This window comes from Solanum pennellii, chromosome 10 (genome assembly GCF_001406875.1).
Source record: "Solanum pennellii chromosome 10, SPENNV200".
Classification (NCBI taxonomy): Eukaryota; Viridiplantae; Streptophyta; class Magnoliopsida; order Solanales; family Solanaceae; genus Solanum; species Solanum pennellii.
Window position 1 is genome coordinate 61858933 of NC_028646.1, and position 19301 is coordinate 61878233.

General features: G+C 35.8%; 1 protein-coding gene across 1 annotated transcript; it reads left to right on the top strand.

Moving 5' to 3' along the window:
* The first annotated feature begins 2764 nt into the window (after nt 1–2764).
* LOC107001444 (protein GIGANTEA-like) lies at nt 2765–5702 on the top strand. The gene is made up of 3 exons (XM_015199486.1): nt 2765–2993; nt 5012–5250; nt 5376–5702. Exons 1-3 carry the CDS (start codon nt 2765–2767, stop codon nt 5700–5702), a joined length of 795 nt encoding a protein of 264 aa, XP_015054972.1.
* Nucleotides 5703–19301: the final 13599 nt, after the last annotated feature.

Consider the following 19301-nt stretch of genomic DNA (forward strand, 5'->3'; position numbering starts at 1 on the left):
ATAAGATTTTTATGAATATTATATGATATAAAACATGTTTATAATATCATATAAACATGTTATCAAATAAAGTATAAGATTTCTATGAATATTATATTATATATATTTAAAATACACTATAAAATAGTGTAGGGGTTAAAGTATAGATTTCAGAACTTTTTCCTAAAATAAAGTATAAGATTTCTATGAATATTATATTATATAAAACATGTTTATAAAATATTAATATTATAAAATTAATGTCATCAATTATGAAAATATTTGATAGAGAGATAACTATCGAGTCAAACTAAAAAATAAATGATTTGCAATGTGAAATATCAAGTCAATACTTCTAAAATAAATGAAGTTGAAAATATAGCATAAGTTCTACATTTGAAAAGAAATTTAACGTAATAGTCTTTTTGTCAAATTTCAACAAAACCTACATTAATGTGATTTAAAAGAACAGAACAACGTAAATATATAGCCTTACCTAACAAGAATTTTCTTTCAATTAAAAAACTAGAATACTAACAATATTATGTTGATAAAATAAATAAATAAAATAGATAATAGGAGAAATCAAATAATATAAAATAAAAAAGACATTTTTAGAATGATAAAAACGAAAAAGAATCTATCTATATATATAATAGGAGAGGTAAAAAGTGTGATGTGTCAACGCCACAATTATTCTTTATTATCTCAATTTGAAAAAAATCATTATTTAAATACTATAAATTTGATTTTTTTTTTAAATGTTCATATGTCAGTCTATTTAAAAAAGTTCTAACAATGACTCTGAAAACTTGAGACCTCATTTAATTTTCCAAATACGGTTGGAATTGTTAATAGCTATCTATATATAATAGGAGAGATAAAAAGAGTGATGTGTTGAATTTTTTAATTTGAAAAAATTCATTATCTGAATATTATAAATTTGAAATTCTTTTTAAAAGGAAAATGATCTAATGAGCTCTTGTACTTGTATCCATTTGTATTCTTCTACTAATTAATTTGTCATTTGGACCCTTACACTTGATGAAATACAATATATCTAACAGCTCTTATCATTGATTATGCTTGTTAGAAGAGGTAATGTAACACATATATAATGATGAAATAGTTGTAATACTAAATATTCGTAATAATAGATTACACTCATATAGATGTAAATAACACACAAAAAAGAGATAATGAATAACAATAATTATATTATCACACGTAAAAGGATAATAAAACTAATTTGAATGCTTCCTTGTTGTTTCGTTTTTCAAAACACAAATATTTAAAATTATGCAAAAATCAAATTTAAACTAATAAAGAGGACTAACCAATTATGCAGAAAAGTTTATCAATAATATAGACGGCGTAATCCAAACATAGCAAAGTAGTAAAAAGCACTTGAATGCTTATTAGAATCTTAACTTATTTTTAAGAGTGGAGCAATATTATTAGTATTCAAGTATGAGCAAATGAGAGAATGAGAGAGAGCTAAGAATGAGGTAGCACCTGTATTAGAAGAATGAGTGAATGATGAGTTGAGAGAATGAATGTGTGTGTATGAGCAATGAGAGAATGAGAGAACTTGTAGCAAGAGTTAGTGTTGAGTTTCAAGATGTGAAATTGTGAGAAAAAACTTGTTAGAAAGTCAATGTGAGTGAATGAATAAATGAGAGAGGGTTCTACTTATATAGTAGGAGAGGGGCACACATTAAGGAAGAAGAATATTTTAGGGATTAATTAATATATTATTTTCCTTATTTAAGGAGAGCCAAATTAGAAAATTTTTAAAAATATATCATTACCAAGTATAAACAAATAATAAATAAAAATTAGGAATAATAATAATATTATTCCTTAAATAAAGTAAAGCCGAATCAGATCTTTTAAAAAAATTTTACTTAGTTATCGAATATAGACAAGTAAAAATAAACTATTTTCCTTAAGAAAGAAGAACCAAATCAGATTTATTTTAAATTGTTTTTACCATATAAAAACAAGCAAGAAAATTAGATTAGTTTACAAATAAGGAAAAAGAGATCAGTAAATATAATTTTCCCTATTTCAAAATGAGCCGAAATAAAATTCAAAAAAAGGAGAGAACTAATTTAGCTCAATCATGGCATATTCAATTTTTTCAAGCAAGCAACAGAGAATACGATCTGTTAACCTTTCACCAAATCAGTCAATGCTTACAAAATATACAACCAACAAGAAACTTTATCACTAGATATAATCGAAGAAGATAATGATATGCGAAATCGACTCAACATAATGGATTCATAATCACACCTCATATATAATAAAGAATAGAAGTATGCAATGATCAGTAAACAAATCATAACTGAAAAAAATAATTTTTTGATATACACTATTATCGTTTCTCTTTTAATGGGAGCCAAGCTCAACACAAATTTGGGATCGGCAAGTATGGACAGTAGTACGCTTTAAAGAAGATTGTCAAACTACAGTTGATAAAATATATCACAAATCATATAAAAATAGATAACAATTAAACAAAGAACGAACCTAGACGGATCCATTGGAATCCGTTTTGTATGAAAACTCCATGACTCCACGTGAAGCTGCTGACTATTGTTGTTGTCGGAGCTGCAGGTTCTTGCTGTTGCTGCACCTGGTCCTGCAAAATAGAAGCAAGAAAAGGGGAAAAATAAGTGGAACGGAGAGAGGAACTAGGGGCCGAGGGAGAAGAGAGGGCGACGCGGAGCTCGTTGATCGGAGCTGATCGCTGCTGGAGTCGCCCACTGCTCCTGCGAAAATGACGAGAAAGAAGGGGAAGGGAAGGAGAAGGGCAGAAAGAAGAGAGGAGGGGGAAACGAAGGAGAAGGTTGAAGAGGATCCACGAGAAGGGGAGGAAGGGAGAGAGAAGAGCAGCGGCGCTGCTTGGTGTTTCTATTCGGCTGCCTCCCTCGCCGTAAAAAATGGAGGAGAGGGAGAGAGGGGCGGCAGCTGGAGAGGAAGGGGGAAGCGGATGAATGTTTTTTTTGGTTTGGACTTTTAGGGTAATAGAATTTAGGAAGAATAGGAGGTTAAATCTTGACCGTAGGATTAGTTTAGATGAGCGATTCGGATTTGATCTGGGATTTAATTAAAAGATGGACGGTTGAGATTAAAAGATAGAAGTCTTAAAATCAAATTGGATTGAATTTGGAATGACCAAAATTACAACGAAATTGGCTATAATTGAAATGCAAGGGGCTATAATTGAAATAAAATTAGGATTAGATAGGCTAAAATCTAAATAAATTAAAATAAAATAGGCTAATTTTTACATAATTTTGAGGAAAATTTAGAAATTGATATTTAATTAAAATACTACATATATTTATATATATATATTTTTTATGTAATTGAAATTTTAAAACATTCAAAATTCTTTAATAATTTTTAAAATATTTTATTTACAATAATTTTATTAAAGTATTTCTAAAAATGGTTAAAGGTCGGTCAAAATTGGACGTTAACAGGTGCAATGAAATATAAATGTTTGTACCTAAGAATAAGCAATTAAAATAATATATTAACTGTGGCAAAGAAGAGAGCAATTTGTTTGGTTATTTTAACAAATTTCAAAATTGGTTGCATATTAGTTATTACATATTTATTGATTTGTGCTATCAAATATAACACAACCCACAAGAAATTTTTCCAAAAAGTATACGAATAAAATTATAGAAAGAGAAAAAAATTGAAAATAAAATCGTCCTCATTGAAATCTTTAATTGAGTTTAAAAAAAGGTCATCAAAAAAAAAATTGCAATAGATACATGAATTACTATGACTCAGAGTAAAAGATTCAGCTTCATTAGATAGGAGGAAGAAAACTTTGAGGGCTGAAACACACTTCATAAGAAGCCTAATTAATATATTTAAATTTGACTCCTGTAGCGGAAAAAAGTCAAAATAATAGTGGCAGAAATAGGAGTTTTATTATTAAAGAATCAAATATAACGAATTGAACCATTTTATCAGCGTTATGAGTTGTGGACTGAGAGGTGCAAGAGTAGTAATGACACATTGCTATTAAAATAATTTTTCTTTGTTTACCCGAAGAAACCTGTAAAAAAGGAAGAAAGAGAAGATTGAAATTCATTAATCCTTGCTGAAATTTTTATCACAGTTTTAAAAAGTCACCAAAATAGTAAAAATAAATTGTCATAATTACATGAATAACTATGGCTAATAGTAAAGATTAATCTCCATGAAGTAGGAGGAAGAAAACTTTAAGGAATTAAACAAACTTCATAAGAAGCAAAATTAAAGTATTTGAATTCGACTATCCTAGAAAAAACCATACAAATAGTAATGCCAGAAAATTCCTCTATTTATATTAAACAAAGTGTAGGTCGCAACTCTTTGAAAAAGTTACAACCCTTCGAAAAGGTCACAACCTTACATAAAAGTCGCGACTCTTCATAAAAGTCACAACTCTTCATAAAAGTCGTAGCTCTTCCTAAAGGTCGCAATTTTTCATAGAGTCACAACTTTTCATAAAGTCACAAGTTTTCATAAAAATCACAACTTTTCATAGAAGTCACAACTTTTCACGAAAGGAGAAGGCTAATTTTGGTAATAGATAAATTTAAAGGGGAATCCTGGTTTGTGGTGATGCCACAGGCGGGCCTAGGGTTCTCTTTTATATATATATATATATATATGATATGATAATATATGATATATGATATGATATGATATATGATATTTGATATATGATTGATCTGTATTTTGCTTTCATTTCAATTTTAGAAACTGAATTTATGTTGCCCACCTTCAATAAAGCCATACTGTAATAGGTGGTCTTCTTGCACATTGCTGGATTCTCAATTTCGTTCTCAGCTTTCTATGAATCCTTTGCAGAAACTATGAACTCTTGTATGTGCGCTACCAAAAAGTATTTCATTAAGTATGGTAATGCTACCATATCAAATTGTAGTGTACTTGATTTAATACTCCACTAATTGTATTTGTCTTGTCTTAATTCTATTTGTTTTCATTTTACATGTAGCATTTCTAACCTTTCATTTATTGCTGAAGCTTCCTAGGAATTGGATGCATTTGCATTTTTTGCGTGCAATTGGAATTGCCATGTCCATGAGAGCAGGCATTGCTGCGGATGCTGCAGCTGCTTTACTTTTCCGAGTACTTTCACAGCCTGCTCTGCTCTTTCCTCCATTAAGGCAAGTTGAAGGAATTGAAGTTCAACACGAACCACTGGGTGGCTATATTTCATGCAATAAAAAGCAGGTATATTCATTGGTTTGAAAATTGAATGCTATGTTTGTGGTATATCTGGACTTTCTGCAGAATCCTTCCAAATTTATCAAGTAGTTGGTTTTGATAGTGACTATGAATCATGAAATTTTTTTCAGAGACAAGTGCCTTTAGCAGAAGCCACAGTTGAAGCCACTGCGCAAGGGATTGCATCAATGCTTTGTGCACACGGCCCTGAGGTTGAATGGAGAATATGTACCATATGGGAAGCTGCTTATGGCTTGATTCCTTTGACTTCATCAGCTGTTGATCTACCTGAAATTATAGTTGCCACCCCTCTGCTACCACCTATTTTATCATGGAACCTGTATATGCCACTACTAAAGGTTCTTGAGTATCTTCCTCGTGGGAGTCCATCTGAAACTTGCCTCATGAAAATATTTGTGGCCACAGTAGAAGCAATTCTTCAGNATATATATATATGATAGGCATATGAAGTTCTTAGCTTAACTTAATATTGTTTTGTATTGATTCTAATCCTTATTTCCTCATTATTTTTGGCATGAACTCTTTCCGAATGAGTCCTCTGGACTCCGCATCCCTTCCATTCTCCTCTATTTGAGTCGACCTCCATCAAAATTATGAAACAGAAGCTAGTATTTTGGCAAATTTGCAGCAGCCCCAAAGGGCTAGAAGAAGAGCATTTCTTGGACTTGAAAAAGTTTAAGAATAACACAAACAGAATCAGAGTTGTGTTATGGACCCAAGGCCTAAAGTCAAACGTCAAGAGTATTAATTTCAGCCAAAATGGTCGAATTTGGGCTGAAAATTCCAGTCATTTAATTAACTGTTTTTTTTAAGTTTCTTGTTATTATTTCTATTTTTTTGAAATTATGAATGCTAACTTTTGTTAATTTTTTCTTTAGATGAGTCCTTTGGACTTTTGCTTTATGGATTTCTATTTCGTCATCTTTAAGTATTAGATTCTCACAATTCTTTCAAGTTCAGCGACTTAAGCTCTTAGACTAAACTGAGAACTATTCATATTCTTTCATAGTTAGTATTTAGCTTTCAAATTCACGCTTAAGTTATTGTGCTGATTTTTCAACTCTAAAACTTGACATCGAATAAAACGTTAAGTCAAAATTATTATTTTGACACTTTAGCATTTGACTTATTTCATATTTGAATATGATGAGTGTATAAGTATCAAAAGACTTTAGTTATTTTAAAACAAAAATTTTCACAAGGGTTCCTAAGTTTTTTTTCTTAAAAATTAGTCAACTTTAAAATTCATCGGTCAATCGCGTGTTAGCGGATTCTCTAAGTCGCTAAACCTTTCCTTAGAGAATTATTTGAACCCTTACCCGACTTTGGTTTATTTAAATATTTTTTTTTAAAAAAAAACTCTCTTTTTAAATGGTGTTCTTATTTTTTCCTAAGAAATGAATAAATTAAGTGGCGACTCCCGAAATTATAAATCTTTCCAAAAACTTAATCAATTGCCAAAGTTGCGAAATCAACTTTGAAATTTTTAGTTTTCAAAATCAGGCCGTAACAATTCTATGTGGTATCTTTATCAAAAGTGCGTGTGACACACAAATTTATGTGCGTGAGGCCTTGAAAAAAGACAACATATGACAATGTTTGACCTGTACAAGAGTCATCTTCTTCCCCATTTATACATTCACCATTGCTGAACAAAAAGATTCTTTTCTTTTTGGATTTTCTAATTTTCAAATCTTTTTGCCAATTTTTTCCCATTTCATTTTGGTTGTTGCCTGTTTCCTTTCATCTGCTTCAAAGAGCTCATCATTTCTTTTGAAAATTTATTCTTTAATCACTTTATCAAAGAGTCTCCACAAATACAAATTGAACTTATCGATCTTCCTCTTCAATAAGCAACCTCGTATCCTCCAACCTAACTTAACATCAATGGAGCCGAACGATATCAATCGATCCATTTTCTGTAAATCTTCACATGATATGAACATATCCCTCATCCTAACCTAACATTATGTACTTGTATCATCGTTGTTAATGTTTTCGAAGCGATGTAGTGGGCGTTAAATGATTTTGGAAAAAGTGTCCCAGTAATTTAGGGCCGTCAAGACAAGGTCGTGGCTGTATACTGCTTTTTCCAAATAGAATGTGGCGCGTAGTCTTCATCTTTGAGTGGTAGCTCCACCATAATGCTGCGGTGGCGATCATAGTCAATTCTGATAATTTCACTAGAGAGTAGTTGTCTCACAGAGTAATGTCTTTGTCTTAGGTGACGAGACTTGCCGTTATACATAAACGCTTCTAGCCCTTCCTATTGCGGCTTGACTATCACAGTGTATGCATATAGGGGCCATTGGTTTGGTCCAAAATAAAATATCTTCTAAAAAATTGTGGAGCCATTCAGCTTCTTCCCCTGCCTTGTCTAACGCGATGAATTCAGACTCTGTTGTAGAGCAAGTTATTGATGTACTGTGGTTTCACGGTACTTTCAATGCATTTTCCTTAAGTTAAGTGTGTGTCTAGGGCCTTTTTGTAGTAATTTTAATATGTTTTTGTCTGTGTTTTGTAGGAAAGTTGTCCAAAACAGAAATGCAGAAGATTGTGCAGAAGAGATGACCCACGAAGCCATCGACGGTCCGTCGTCTCATCAACGGTCCATAGGTGGTGATCGTCGGCTGGAGGTCCAAGCATCTGGAAGCAACTCGGGGAATTCTAACCAAGGTGCGGGGTGAAATTCTTTAGTTCCCGGACTTAGGAATTAAAGATACCTAACTTACCACTTTGCATGCAAGACACTAGAAAAGAATTGTTATAGCAAGGATTACCGCGTTATGAACCTATGGGGAACACTTACACCCTAGTTTCTCTCATCACTTGATAAACACCAAAGTTTTAATCTTGCTACTTGTTTTACTTAGAAATAATTGAACACTTTTGTTTCACAAAACCCCCCTTTTAATTAACTATTTTTTGAAAGGACTCGACTAAACAGACGTTATCGTAGATTAAAGTTAAGTCTAAACCATTTTCCTCATGGGATCGATCCCAACCTAACAATTGGGTTCTTTACTTGATACGACCGCTTATACTTCTTTAGGGAAGTATAATTTGATGAGTTTCGCTTGAAGGCATAAGAAAGTTCAGCCCTCTACAAATAAAAGATGAAGAAGTACCATGACCAAAAGATTGAGAAGCGCGAATTTGCTGTTGGGGACTTGGTGCTTTTGTTAAACTCTAGGTTGCGCTTGCTTTCGGGCAAACTCAAGTCCAAATGGACTGGTCCATTCTTTATCACTCAAGTGTTCCCTCATGGTGCGGTTGAGTTGGAGAACAAGGAGGGTGTAAGGTTCACGGTAAATGGGCAAAGAATCAAAATCTACTCGGGCATGCGGAAAATGCGAATGAAGTGGTTGAGGAAAATCATCTTGATGAAGTCTGAGAAATCAAGAGTCTTGCGTCGTGCCGCGATGTTAAATCAAGCGCTGATTGGGAGGCAACCCAATGTGTATCCTCTAGCCAACAATAGGTTTTTCTTGTCTTTGTAGGAATAGTTGCATTCTTTCGGTTTATACTCAATATCATGTGTGAATTTTCTTTTATTTCTTGTAGTCTATTGACTAGAGAGTACTTTAGGGTCCGTGTCTAAAAAGTGTCTAGAAAACACAAAAAGAATGGCTTATTGGGTTCTCAATGTGCAGGGACCAAACCAAAGGAAATCTGCAGAAATTGGTCTTGTGCACTGATCTACGGACTAATCGACGAGCCGTCGTCCCATCGACAGAACGTCGATGGTGCTCGTGGATCCGAGGTATGATTTTCAATGTTGTCTAAGTTAGGGCATAATCGACGGAGTAGTCGACGGACCTTCGATTGACTTACGATCTGTCGATGGGGAATTGTTAGTTCCCCAGAACCCGTGACCCGACCCGACCCGACCAGCTATATATATTAATTCAACCTTTCAGTTACCCCACAGCTTTTCGTTTTCTTCCTCCAACCGTTGCAATCCCCCTATTTCCCTTATTTCCCTACTCAATACCACATTCATTCACTCTAAATTCCTCTTTAATTTCTCACTCTCTCACTTTCTCCAAATTCCCAGAACCCTAATCTCCCAAATTTCCCATCCATCTCTTTCATTTTTAGGTCGGTGTTAGAAGGAGGATTCGGTGGTTGTTGCTACAAAGTTCACCCTCACATTCACTCGACTACAGCTTACAAGTATGTACTTCTCATCTGCTCACTGATTTCATGTTCATTTGCTTGGAAACCAAATTGATAATATGTGGGTGTTGACTTAGGGACAACTTTACATGATTAACTTGTTAATATTTGGTTTCTTGTTCCCTAGTATGATGGAAAAGAATGGGTTGGGGGTGAAAAATGTCTAAATGAACTCTGAATGTTGTTTGATTTGTGTTTTCCGACTTAGGGCTTGATAGTCTCTTGGAATCTAGGATAGAAATGTGTAGAATCTAAGCCCTAGGAATGACGAATTTGGTTGTTGATGATTAGTGTATGTTTTGTATGTTAGTATACACTTAATCTTGTCCATTTTGAGGGGTGCATTAGAATGTCTAGACTTGTCTCTGATTGACAGCACGAGAGCCCGTCTACAGACCGTCAGTCAATTGACGTACCATCGATGGGGTCCGTCGGTAGCTGCACCTTGATTTTGCCTAACTCTGGGACGACGGAAGTGGACTACGATCCGTCGATTCATCAACGGGCCGTTCTGCACATCCATCATTTATGTCTGAAACTATGCTTTGTGTGATTGCCAATAATTGTGTTTTTCGATTTTGTTCTGCTTCCGTTGAGTGTGTAGGATGATTATAATGATACTAATAACTCTCCTTTGCAGGTACCAATGTCCGCCAAGCCAAATATTATCTATTCCATGGGACGGTCCAAGTACGTCGCACCATCCTGGTGTTTGATTGGCTCGTCAGATGATGAGCGAGTTCCAAGTATGTGCCCCCAGGTACCCAGACCCCGACACCTGCTGCTCAATCCACTCGGGGAACGCCCAAGAAGGTGGCGCCCGGCGTAGTCATTGCCTCCCAGTCTGATGAGGAGCGCACACAGATCGGCACACCGTCTAGGTCTGACTCAAGTTTGAAGAAGCGTCTGGCTTCGAGGAGGCTTCCGGTTCTGAGTCGGCCCACTCTACAGGGTCGAATGAGGCCACTGCCTCAGGTTTCGGTTCATAGGTAGGCACTGTTCCAGATGCACCTGCACAACATGCCTCGTCTGATGAGGCCCAGAGTTTGGAGTCTGCTCCGACACTCCGACATGAGGATCATGAATCGGTTACTAATCAGCCTAACGGGTGGTGCATAGAGGGGCAACACCAGATATACACTTCGAGTTCGTGGCTGTCGGGTGGATATCTTTTTGCCTACTGTTCGCCGTTTCTTATACGGTGTAGATACCAATTCTAATCGGGTCCCCCTCACGCCCCGTGTATGACTATATGTAGGATGTGATTAAGAAAGGCCATTTCAAGCGAGACAAAAATCTGAGGGAGACCATAAAGAGGTGGAGTGCCCAGCACATATTCGTAGAGCGTAAGGGCGCAGGCTGGGTGCTGGACCCAAAGGCCTTATCTAGAAGGCCAACCTCACATTTGCTGCCAAGTTCATCTGGCTTTTGGTCCGCCACCGCCTATCCCCTACAGCAACTGAAAACATACTTACGTGGGATAGAGCGATCTTGGTTCCTTCTATGGTTGCCGGGTTCAAGATTTATTTTCCGAGGCTGTTGCTGTCTGTCATCCATGAGAGGGCATTTAAGGCCTCGACCACTTACCCTTTTCCCTGTATGATTTTTGAGTTGTGCAGGCTGCTGGAGTGCCCATTTGTCATATAGATGTTCTCCGGACTTCTACCGGGACAATGGACTTATATATCATCAGGGATGAGGCGGCACCAAATAGAGGGCCCCGATTGGAGGTGCACTCGTTGGGTGAGAACCTTACAAATACGGTAGAGCAAGCCCGAGGGGATGATCATGCTGCTTTAGAGCCTACTGAAACCACCCCGGTTGAGTTTGCCCAGGGCACTATTGGAGCACCGAGTTCCTCCCAGTTTACACCATCAGCAGCACTGGTCCCAATTGCTATTCTCCAGAAGCTAGAGGTCCATATGGATACATTGCTGCACCATATCCATCCTTGGATGCAGAAGTCTATTGCCGAGGCTGAGGATCGGAGAGAAGAAGGTTGCTCAGCAGACTGAGAGGAGGATTCAGGCGGTCCACCAGCGCCTCAATGCTTTTGAGTTGAGAGTCCTCGTGCCCAGCCCCCACTATTGATTTTGACGCCTCTCCAGGCTGATGTGGCGAGTCTGAGGGATGATGGTGATGCCATCTTGGACATGCGGATAACCAAGTCTGAGGCTGCGCCTGCGGAGCTTGCTGAGGATACGATGCTTAGTGCACTGTTCCAGACCACCACTACACCACCGCCTCCGCCACGTGAGCGTGCCAAGAGGCACCGTTCCATTTCATACCAGTGAGGGTGAGGGTGCTCGGGTTAGGAAGAGGGAGTCATTTGAGGTGGAGGCTGCGAGAAAAGCCTCGTTGCTTGATGAGGAGGTCCGAATGATGAGGGCTCATGAGTTAGCTGTTGGGGCATCTAGCTCAAGATTGGAGGCTGCTGAGAGGAGAACCACCGAGGATGCAGACATTGCTGCGGACACTACTGATGGTGTCCCTACTACTGATGGAGCGGGTTTCGGGATACTGGACCCGCCAGCTTGTTGATCTTTGGCGCTATGCGCCTCAAGTTTACTTCACCTACCATCTTTGCTTTATATTTTAATGCATTGGGGACAATTGCATGTATTTTTTTGGGGGGTGGGGTAAATGAAAAGTGAGTGCTAGGGTGAAGTATGAGTAGCCCAACTCACAATCCTCTCTTGGTTGTTTTCTTGCCTGTGTTTTTTTGCCCCAAGAGACTGGTTATTTTACTGTTGAACCGGCATGTTTAGTATTTTGTTCAAAGTTTGAATGTGAAATCTGAAGAATGATGGCTAAATACGAATGATATCCCGTCTTAAAGAGAACATTTGCATGATTAGGCACAGTGAATGTTGAATGTGTTGGCTCTAAGCATGAGAGAGAGATAAACCATTGCATGACCCTCAATCTAACACTCGAACTAGGTGTCCGATAATCTGGTAGGGTAATGAGGTGTTAAAAGAGTGTAAGGAAAGTTGATTATTCCACTTTTGGTACCTAGCTAGACCTTGCCCGGTTGGTCCTGCAAAAAGTAATCTGTGTTAGACAATTAGGAAAGGATAATAGGCCCTTGTTCAAATTAGCCAATCTTTAGCCTAATTAAAAGAAAACCAAATGAAATTGATCCCTTTTTTATCCAAATATTTTGAGCTTACAATGGACCTTTTTTTTCAACCCCAACTCGTTTTCCCTGGGTATGTGCACCTCAACATAGGCCAAAAGCATAAGTTGAGGGTGGCCAATGCAGAAATCGATCTCGTCTTGGCCTTGACCCAACCTTGGGTATTGTGTACCTCGACTCATGGCAAAGCCATGAGTTGAGGGTGGCTATTATGAGTAATGTTCCGAAAAATTGGGTTGAAAGGATTCATGTGAAAGGAAAAATAAAAAGAAATAGTGAAGAAGAGAAGTGACTCAATTAAAGAAGAAATCAAGAGAAGAATTTGAATAATAAAAATAAAAATAAAAAAAGTGCTTAAAGAAGAGTCATTTGCACAAAAGGAGAAAGAAAGGAGAAAAGAAGGCAAAGAATACAAGAAAAGGAAGACTAGGGCATAATAGACAGTGAAAGAGGTAGAATGCTTAGCCGTAATGTCAAGGAGGGCAACAAGTCACTAAAATGTATCTATATGTACTATACCTGACCCTGAGCCTACATTACAAGCCAAGAAAGTCCTATTGTGATCCTAAGAGTTTAATATGGTGAACTTAAGCAGTGAAAATAAGGGCATGTCTATGGTGACAAGTACCAACTAGGTTTGAAATTGTTTTGAGCATGAGTGTTAACTAATGATCCTTATACCCAAATTTGAAATCATTGAGCGAAAAAGGAGGATGTGTTTTGAAGTGAGAACACTAGTTGCAATATTGGAAAGTTGGTGTCTTTGTGAGATATAAAAGAGTAGAGGTGTCGACGTGGTGAGTCTGTGTCATGGTCTGATCCACATGAATGAGCCTAGTGATCCTAAGAGTGAAATCATGCATTAAAGCAATAAAAATAGTCGGGATTGATAGCCATATGATTGCGAAAGCTTAAAAGATGATACTTTTGTACAAAAGTATTGTGGTGAGTCATAGTGCGTCGCTTGAGGACAAACAACGAATTTAAGTTGAGGGTGTTGATGTACCCTGGTTTCATGGTACTTTCAATGCTTTTTCCTTAAGTTTAGTGTGTGTCTAGGATCTTTTTGTTGTAATTTTAATGTGTTTTTATTTGTGTTTTGCAGGAAAGTTGTCTAAAATGGAAATGTAGAAGATTGTGCAGAAGAGGTGACTCACCAAGCCACCGAGGGCCCGTCGTCTCATCGACGGTCCGTAGGTGGTGATCGTCGACTGGAGGTCCAAGCATCTGGAAGCAACTTAGGGAATTCTGACCAAGGTGCGGGGTGAAATACTTTTGTTGCCGAACCAAGAAATTAGAGATACCTAACTTACAACTTTGCATGCAAGACACTAGAAAAGAATTGTTATAGCTAGGATTACCGCGTTATGAACCTATGGGGAACACTTACACCCTAGTTTCTCTTATCACTTGATAAACACCAAAGCTTTAATCTTGATACTTGTTTTACTTAGATATAAATGAACACTTTTGTTTCACAAAACCCCCCTTTTTAATTAACTTTTTTCGGAAAAGACTTGACTAACCAGACGTAATCGTAGAATGAAGTTAAGTCTAAATCATTTTCCTCGTAGGATTGATCCCAACCTAACAATTAGGTTCTTTACTTGATACAACCGCTTCTACTTCTTTAATAAAGTATAATTTGAGCATATCAGCTATACATGTTTGTTTGGATGATTTCCAAGATATTGCCCCTCCACCAATAGTAAAAACATATTCACTTGTGGATTTTGTTTCAGTTGACCCAGTAATCCAATTTGCAACACTATATCTTTCAACAACTGCTAGATATTTGTTGTAGTGCAAAGCATAGTTTTGAGTGTCATCTAAGTATCCAAAACTCTCTTCATTGTCAACCAATAACTTTCATTGGAATTACTTATGTATCGACTTCGCTTACTGATAGCGCAAGCTATGTCTGGTTGTGTACAATTCATGACATACATCAAACATCCCAACACACTGGCATAGTCCAATTGAGACTGACTTTCACCTTTATTCTTTGCAAGATGAAGGTTCACATTAATTCCAGTCTTTGCCCTTTTGAAATTCAAATATTTGAATTTTTCATGTACCTTTTGAATATATTGAGTTTGAGACAATGCTAGACCGCTAGGAGTTTTGAGAATTTGAATTTCCAATATCACATCAGCAACTCCTAGATCTTTCATATGAAACTTACTGGCGAGCATACACTTAGTAGTTTTTATATTAGCAATGTCCTTGCTCATTATCAACATGTCATCACATGTAGGCATACAATGACTTCCTGATTTGGAGTACCTTTAATGTAAACACATTTATCACATTCATTGATCTTAAATTCATTTGACAACATGGTTTGGTCAAACTTTGCATGTCATCGCTTCAGTGCTTGTTTAGTCTATAAAGTGACTTAATAGGTTGCACACTTTCTTTTCTTTACCAGGAACTACAAAACCCTCAGGTTTTCCCATGTAAATTTCTTCTTCCAGCTCTCCATTTAAAAAGGCGGTTTTCACACATTTGATAGATTTCAAGACTGTATACTGCAGCTAGGGCAATTAACATCCGAATTGATGTAATCCTAGTCACTGGCGAGTATGTGTCAAAATAATGAAGACCTTCTTTTTGTCTAAAGCCTTTGACAACAACTCTTGCTTTATATTTGTCAATAATTGCATCATCTTTCATCTTCCTTTTAAAGATCCATTTTGAACCCAAGGGTTTGTTTCCTAGAGGAAGATCAACTAACTCCCAAGTATGATTGCTTAGGATTGATTCAATTTCACTATTGACAGCCTTCTTCCAATAAGTTGAGTCACTAGACAACATTGCTTCCTTGAATGTTCGAGGCTCACTTTCAAGAAGGAGTGTTTCAAAATCATATCCAAATGAAGTAGTTGTCCTTTGATGTTTACTGCGCCTTGGACTCACTTCATTGGTTTCACTCTCTTTTGGTTCTTCTCGGGGTTGTTTAGACCCCCCACTAGATGACTCAAGTTTAGTTTTATACAAATAGATATGTTCAAAAAATTCAAAACTATCTAGTTTCATTACCGTATTGTCATGAATATCCAGATGTTCGGACTTATGAATCGAAAATCGACATGCTTTACTGTTTGTGGCATATCCAATGAATTCACAATCCACATTCTTAGGTCCTATTTTTACCCTCTTAGGTATAGGAACTTGGTCTTTGGCTAGACACCCCCACACTTTGAAATATTTCAAGTTGGGTTTTCTACCTTTTCATTTCTCATATGGAATAACATGTGTCTTTGAGTGAGGAACTCTATTGAGTATTCGATTTGTTGTAAGGATTCCTTCCCCCCACAAGTTCTGTGGTAAACCTGAACTTATAAGTAATGCATTCATCATTTCTTTTAAAGTTCGGTTTTTCCTTTATGCAATCCTATTAGATTGAGGAGTGTACAAAGCAGTAGTTTGATGGATTATTTCATTTTCTAAACATATTTGTGCAAATGGAGATTCATATTCTCCGCATCTATCACTTGTGATCATTTTGATCTTTTTATCCAACTGATTTTCAACTTCAATTTTATATTGCCTAAATGCATCTATTGGTTCATTCTTACCATTTAGCAAATAGATATAACAATATCTAATGCAATCGTCAATAAAAGTTATGAAATACTTTTTTCCACTACGTGATGGTGTTGACTTCATGTCACAAATATCAATGTGAATTAGTTCTAAAGGATTTGAATTCCTTTCAACAGATTTATAAGGATGCTTAGCATACTTAGATTCAACGCAAATTTGACATTTGATTTATTGCACTCAAATTTTTGCCAAATATTTAAGTTAATCAGTTTTTGCAAGGTTTTTTTTATTAATGTGTCCCAAATGTTCATGCCATAAATATTTAGACTCAAGTAAGTAAGAAGAAGCAGAATCTTTATTCATATCAACTGCAATTACATTGAGTTTGAAAAGATCATCACTGAGGTAGCCTTTTTCTACATACATATCATTCTTACTTACTACTACATCATCAGAAACAAATACACATTTGAATCCATTCTTAGTCACAAGTGGAATTGAAACTAAATTCCTTCTCAATTTTGGAACATATGAGACCCTGTTCAAAGTCGGTACCTTGCCTGATGTCATCTTTAATAGGACCTTGTCAGTTCCTTCCACCTTTGCAACATTGGAGTTTGTCATAAACAATTTCTCATCTGCAAGTGCTGGAGTATATGATGAAAATAAGTCTTTGTTGGCACAAACATGACATGAGGCACCAGAACTATCCATCATTCTCTTGGATTTCCAACCAAGTTACATTCTGAAAGCATTGCACAAAGATCGTCCATTTCTCCATTTGACTCAGCCAAGTTTGCTTGATCCTTCTTTTTCTTGTCCTTCTTAGGACCCCGGCATTCAGTAGCCCTACGGCCACATTTACCACAATTGAAGCAGCTTCCATTGATTTTTTATTAGGAGGATTGCTTTTTGGACCAGATGATTTCTTTCTTTTCTTTAATTTTGTGGGATCTTCTTCAACAATATTTACTCCAGATATTGCTAAGTTATCACGTGACCTCTTTCTGCAACTTTATTATCCTCTTCGATTCTCAACCTTACTATGAGATTTTAAACAGTCATCTTCTTGCGTTTATGTTTCAAGTAGTTTTTGAAGTCCTTCCACAACGGAGGTAACTTCTCAATAATGGCAGTCACTTGAAAGACATCGTTCACAATCAATCCTACATTAAAGATTATGTGATTATTAAGTAAAAACTTAATATTTCTAACATATGTATTAAATAAATTTATACCTTTAGCAAGGAGATCGTGGATTATGACCTACAGTTCTTGAACTTGGGTGACGACGGTCTTACTGTCTATCATCTTATAGTCCAGAAAATTTGCCACAATGAACTTCTTCATTCCGGCATCCTCTGTTTTGTACTTCTTTTCTAAAGCATCCCAGAGTTCTTTTGAGGTTTTGACATTGTTGTACACACTGTATAGATTATCTTACAGGCCACTCAGAATATAATTTTTACACAAATTATATGAGTGTGTCAATGCTTATGTTACCAAGAATCATTCTTCAGGTGGAGTATCATCCGACATAATAGGAACATTCTCATTAATGAACCTCTGCAGACTCAACATAGTGAGATAGAAGAACATCTTCTGCTGCCATCTTTTGAAGTCGACTCCAGAAAATTTTGTAGGTTTCTCAGTCGGTGCTAAGGCAGCAGTTGAACGATTGTGTGCAACCGATGTTATTGCAGCACTTACTGTTGCAGCACTCACTGTTCCATCATTCACTTGACTTGAATTAGTCATTTTTTCTATCACAAATGACAGATAATTTAGTATTTTAAATACTAATAATAAATAACAAATCTTTACACAAACTGTTTCTGATTTAACGATAAAGTTTTTATGTTCTTTTAATCGTTAATCGAATTAATTTTAAAAATTCAAGCACAGTAGAAAATCATAAAGGTTCTAGTCTCCAGAAACCTCAAATACAGAAACTTGTTAAATTTCTTAAGATTGTTATTAACTTATACTTATAAAGTTAGTCAAAATAGAAACAGAAATAAGATGAAGTAGACAGAAAGCAAAATAATTTGAGTCCACAGAAATTACTATGTCTCCTTAAGAAATTTAATCTTCTCACTGTACCCAAGGTTATGGATTAATTTCTCCCAAGATAAAACAGATTAATCTTGTTAAAGAAATAGTTATAATTCAAACTTCTTTAACTTTAGCGAACTTAAGAAAAACAACAAATCACACAGATTCAGTCGATCGACACTTTAATTTTGAGAGAAAATATATGCAGAGAAGGAAAAGTTTTTCAGTGTTTGAAAAAACAAAAAATGACTTCCTTTTATAGCCATTTTCAGCAAGAAACGTGTTTGTTTAAAGAAATTTGTTCAGACCCATTTTAATCAGAAAGTTGCATCTTTTGAAAAAATAACAACTTTTCAGAAAATGTGTCTATTGGAAAAGTAACGACTTTTTGGAAAGTTACCCGTTACATGCTGTTAATTAAATTATTAACTAACGTCCTGAATTAATTTATAAGAGATAAGATTAACAGGATTTATTTGATTAACAAAAATCGATTAAACAAATATCAATCAATCACATCATTTGCAAATTCAAATCCAAATATGAGGCCGAGCGACGACGATGGCGCGAGGGACACTTTATTCTTAGCTCTTTAAGAAGTAAAGGAAGTGTTTCCTTATATAAGGACAAAAATTTCTCTTTCTTTTGCCGATATGGGATAAATGACTTTTCATTTGCACTTTGCAAATGACTTTTCATTTTCTCCTCCAAATTCCCTCACTTTCCCATACTTTCTTTTCTTTTTCCATTCACACTTGTTTTTTCTAAACCCAACAATTCTAATGTATGTTCTTGTTATTTCTAACTTCATAGATATATATACGTGTTTTAGATTACCTAGACCAAATGAGAAAAAAACTCAAAAATAGACTAATAATAAATTAAGTTAACCCTGTCGATTAATAACTCAATACAACTAAAGAATTCATCTAAATTGGTTCGCATCTCATAACCAGGGTCCATAAATTAATCAAATAAATAAAGTATCATGTCCAAATAGTTATTAATCAAATAACAAATATAATTTAAATAATTACTATTATTAGTTGAAATTATTACCTTAACAAAATAGGACACAAAATAAATAGAAAAAGGTTTACCTTAACCTAATAGG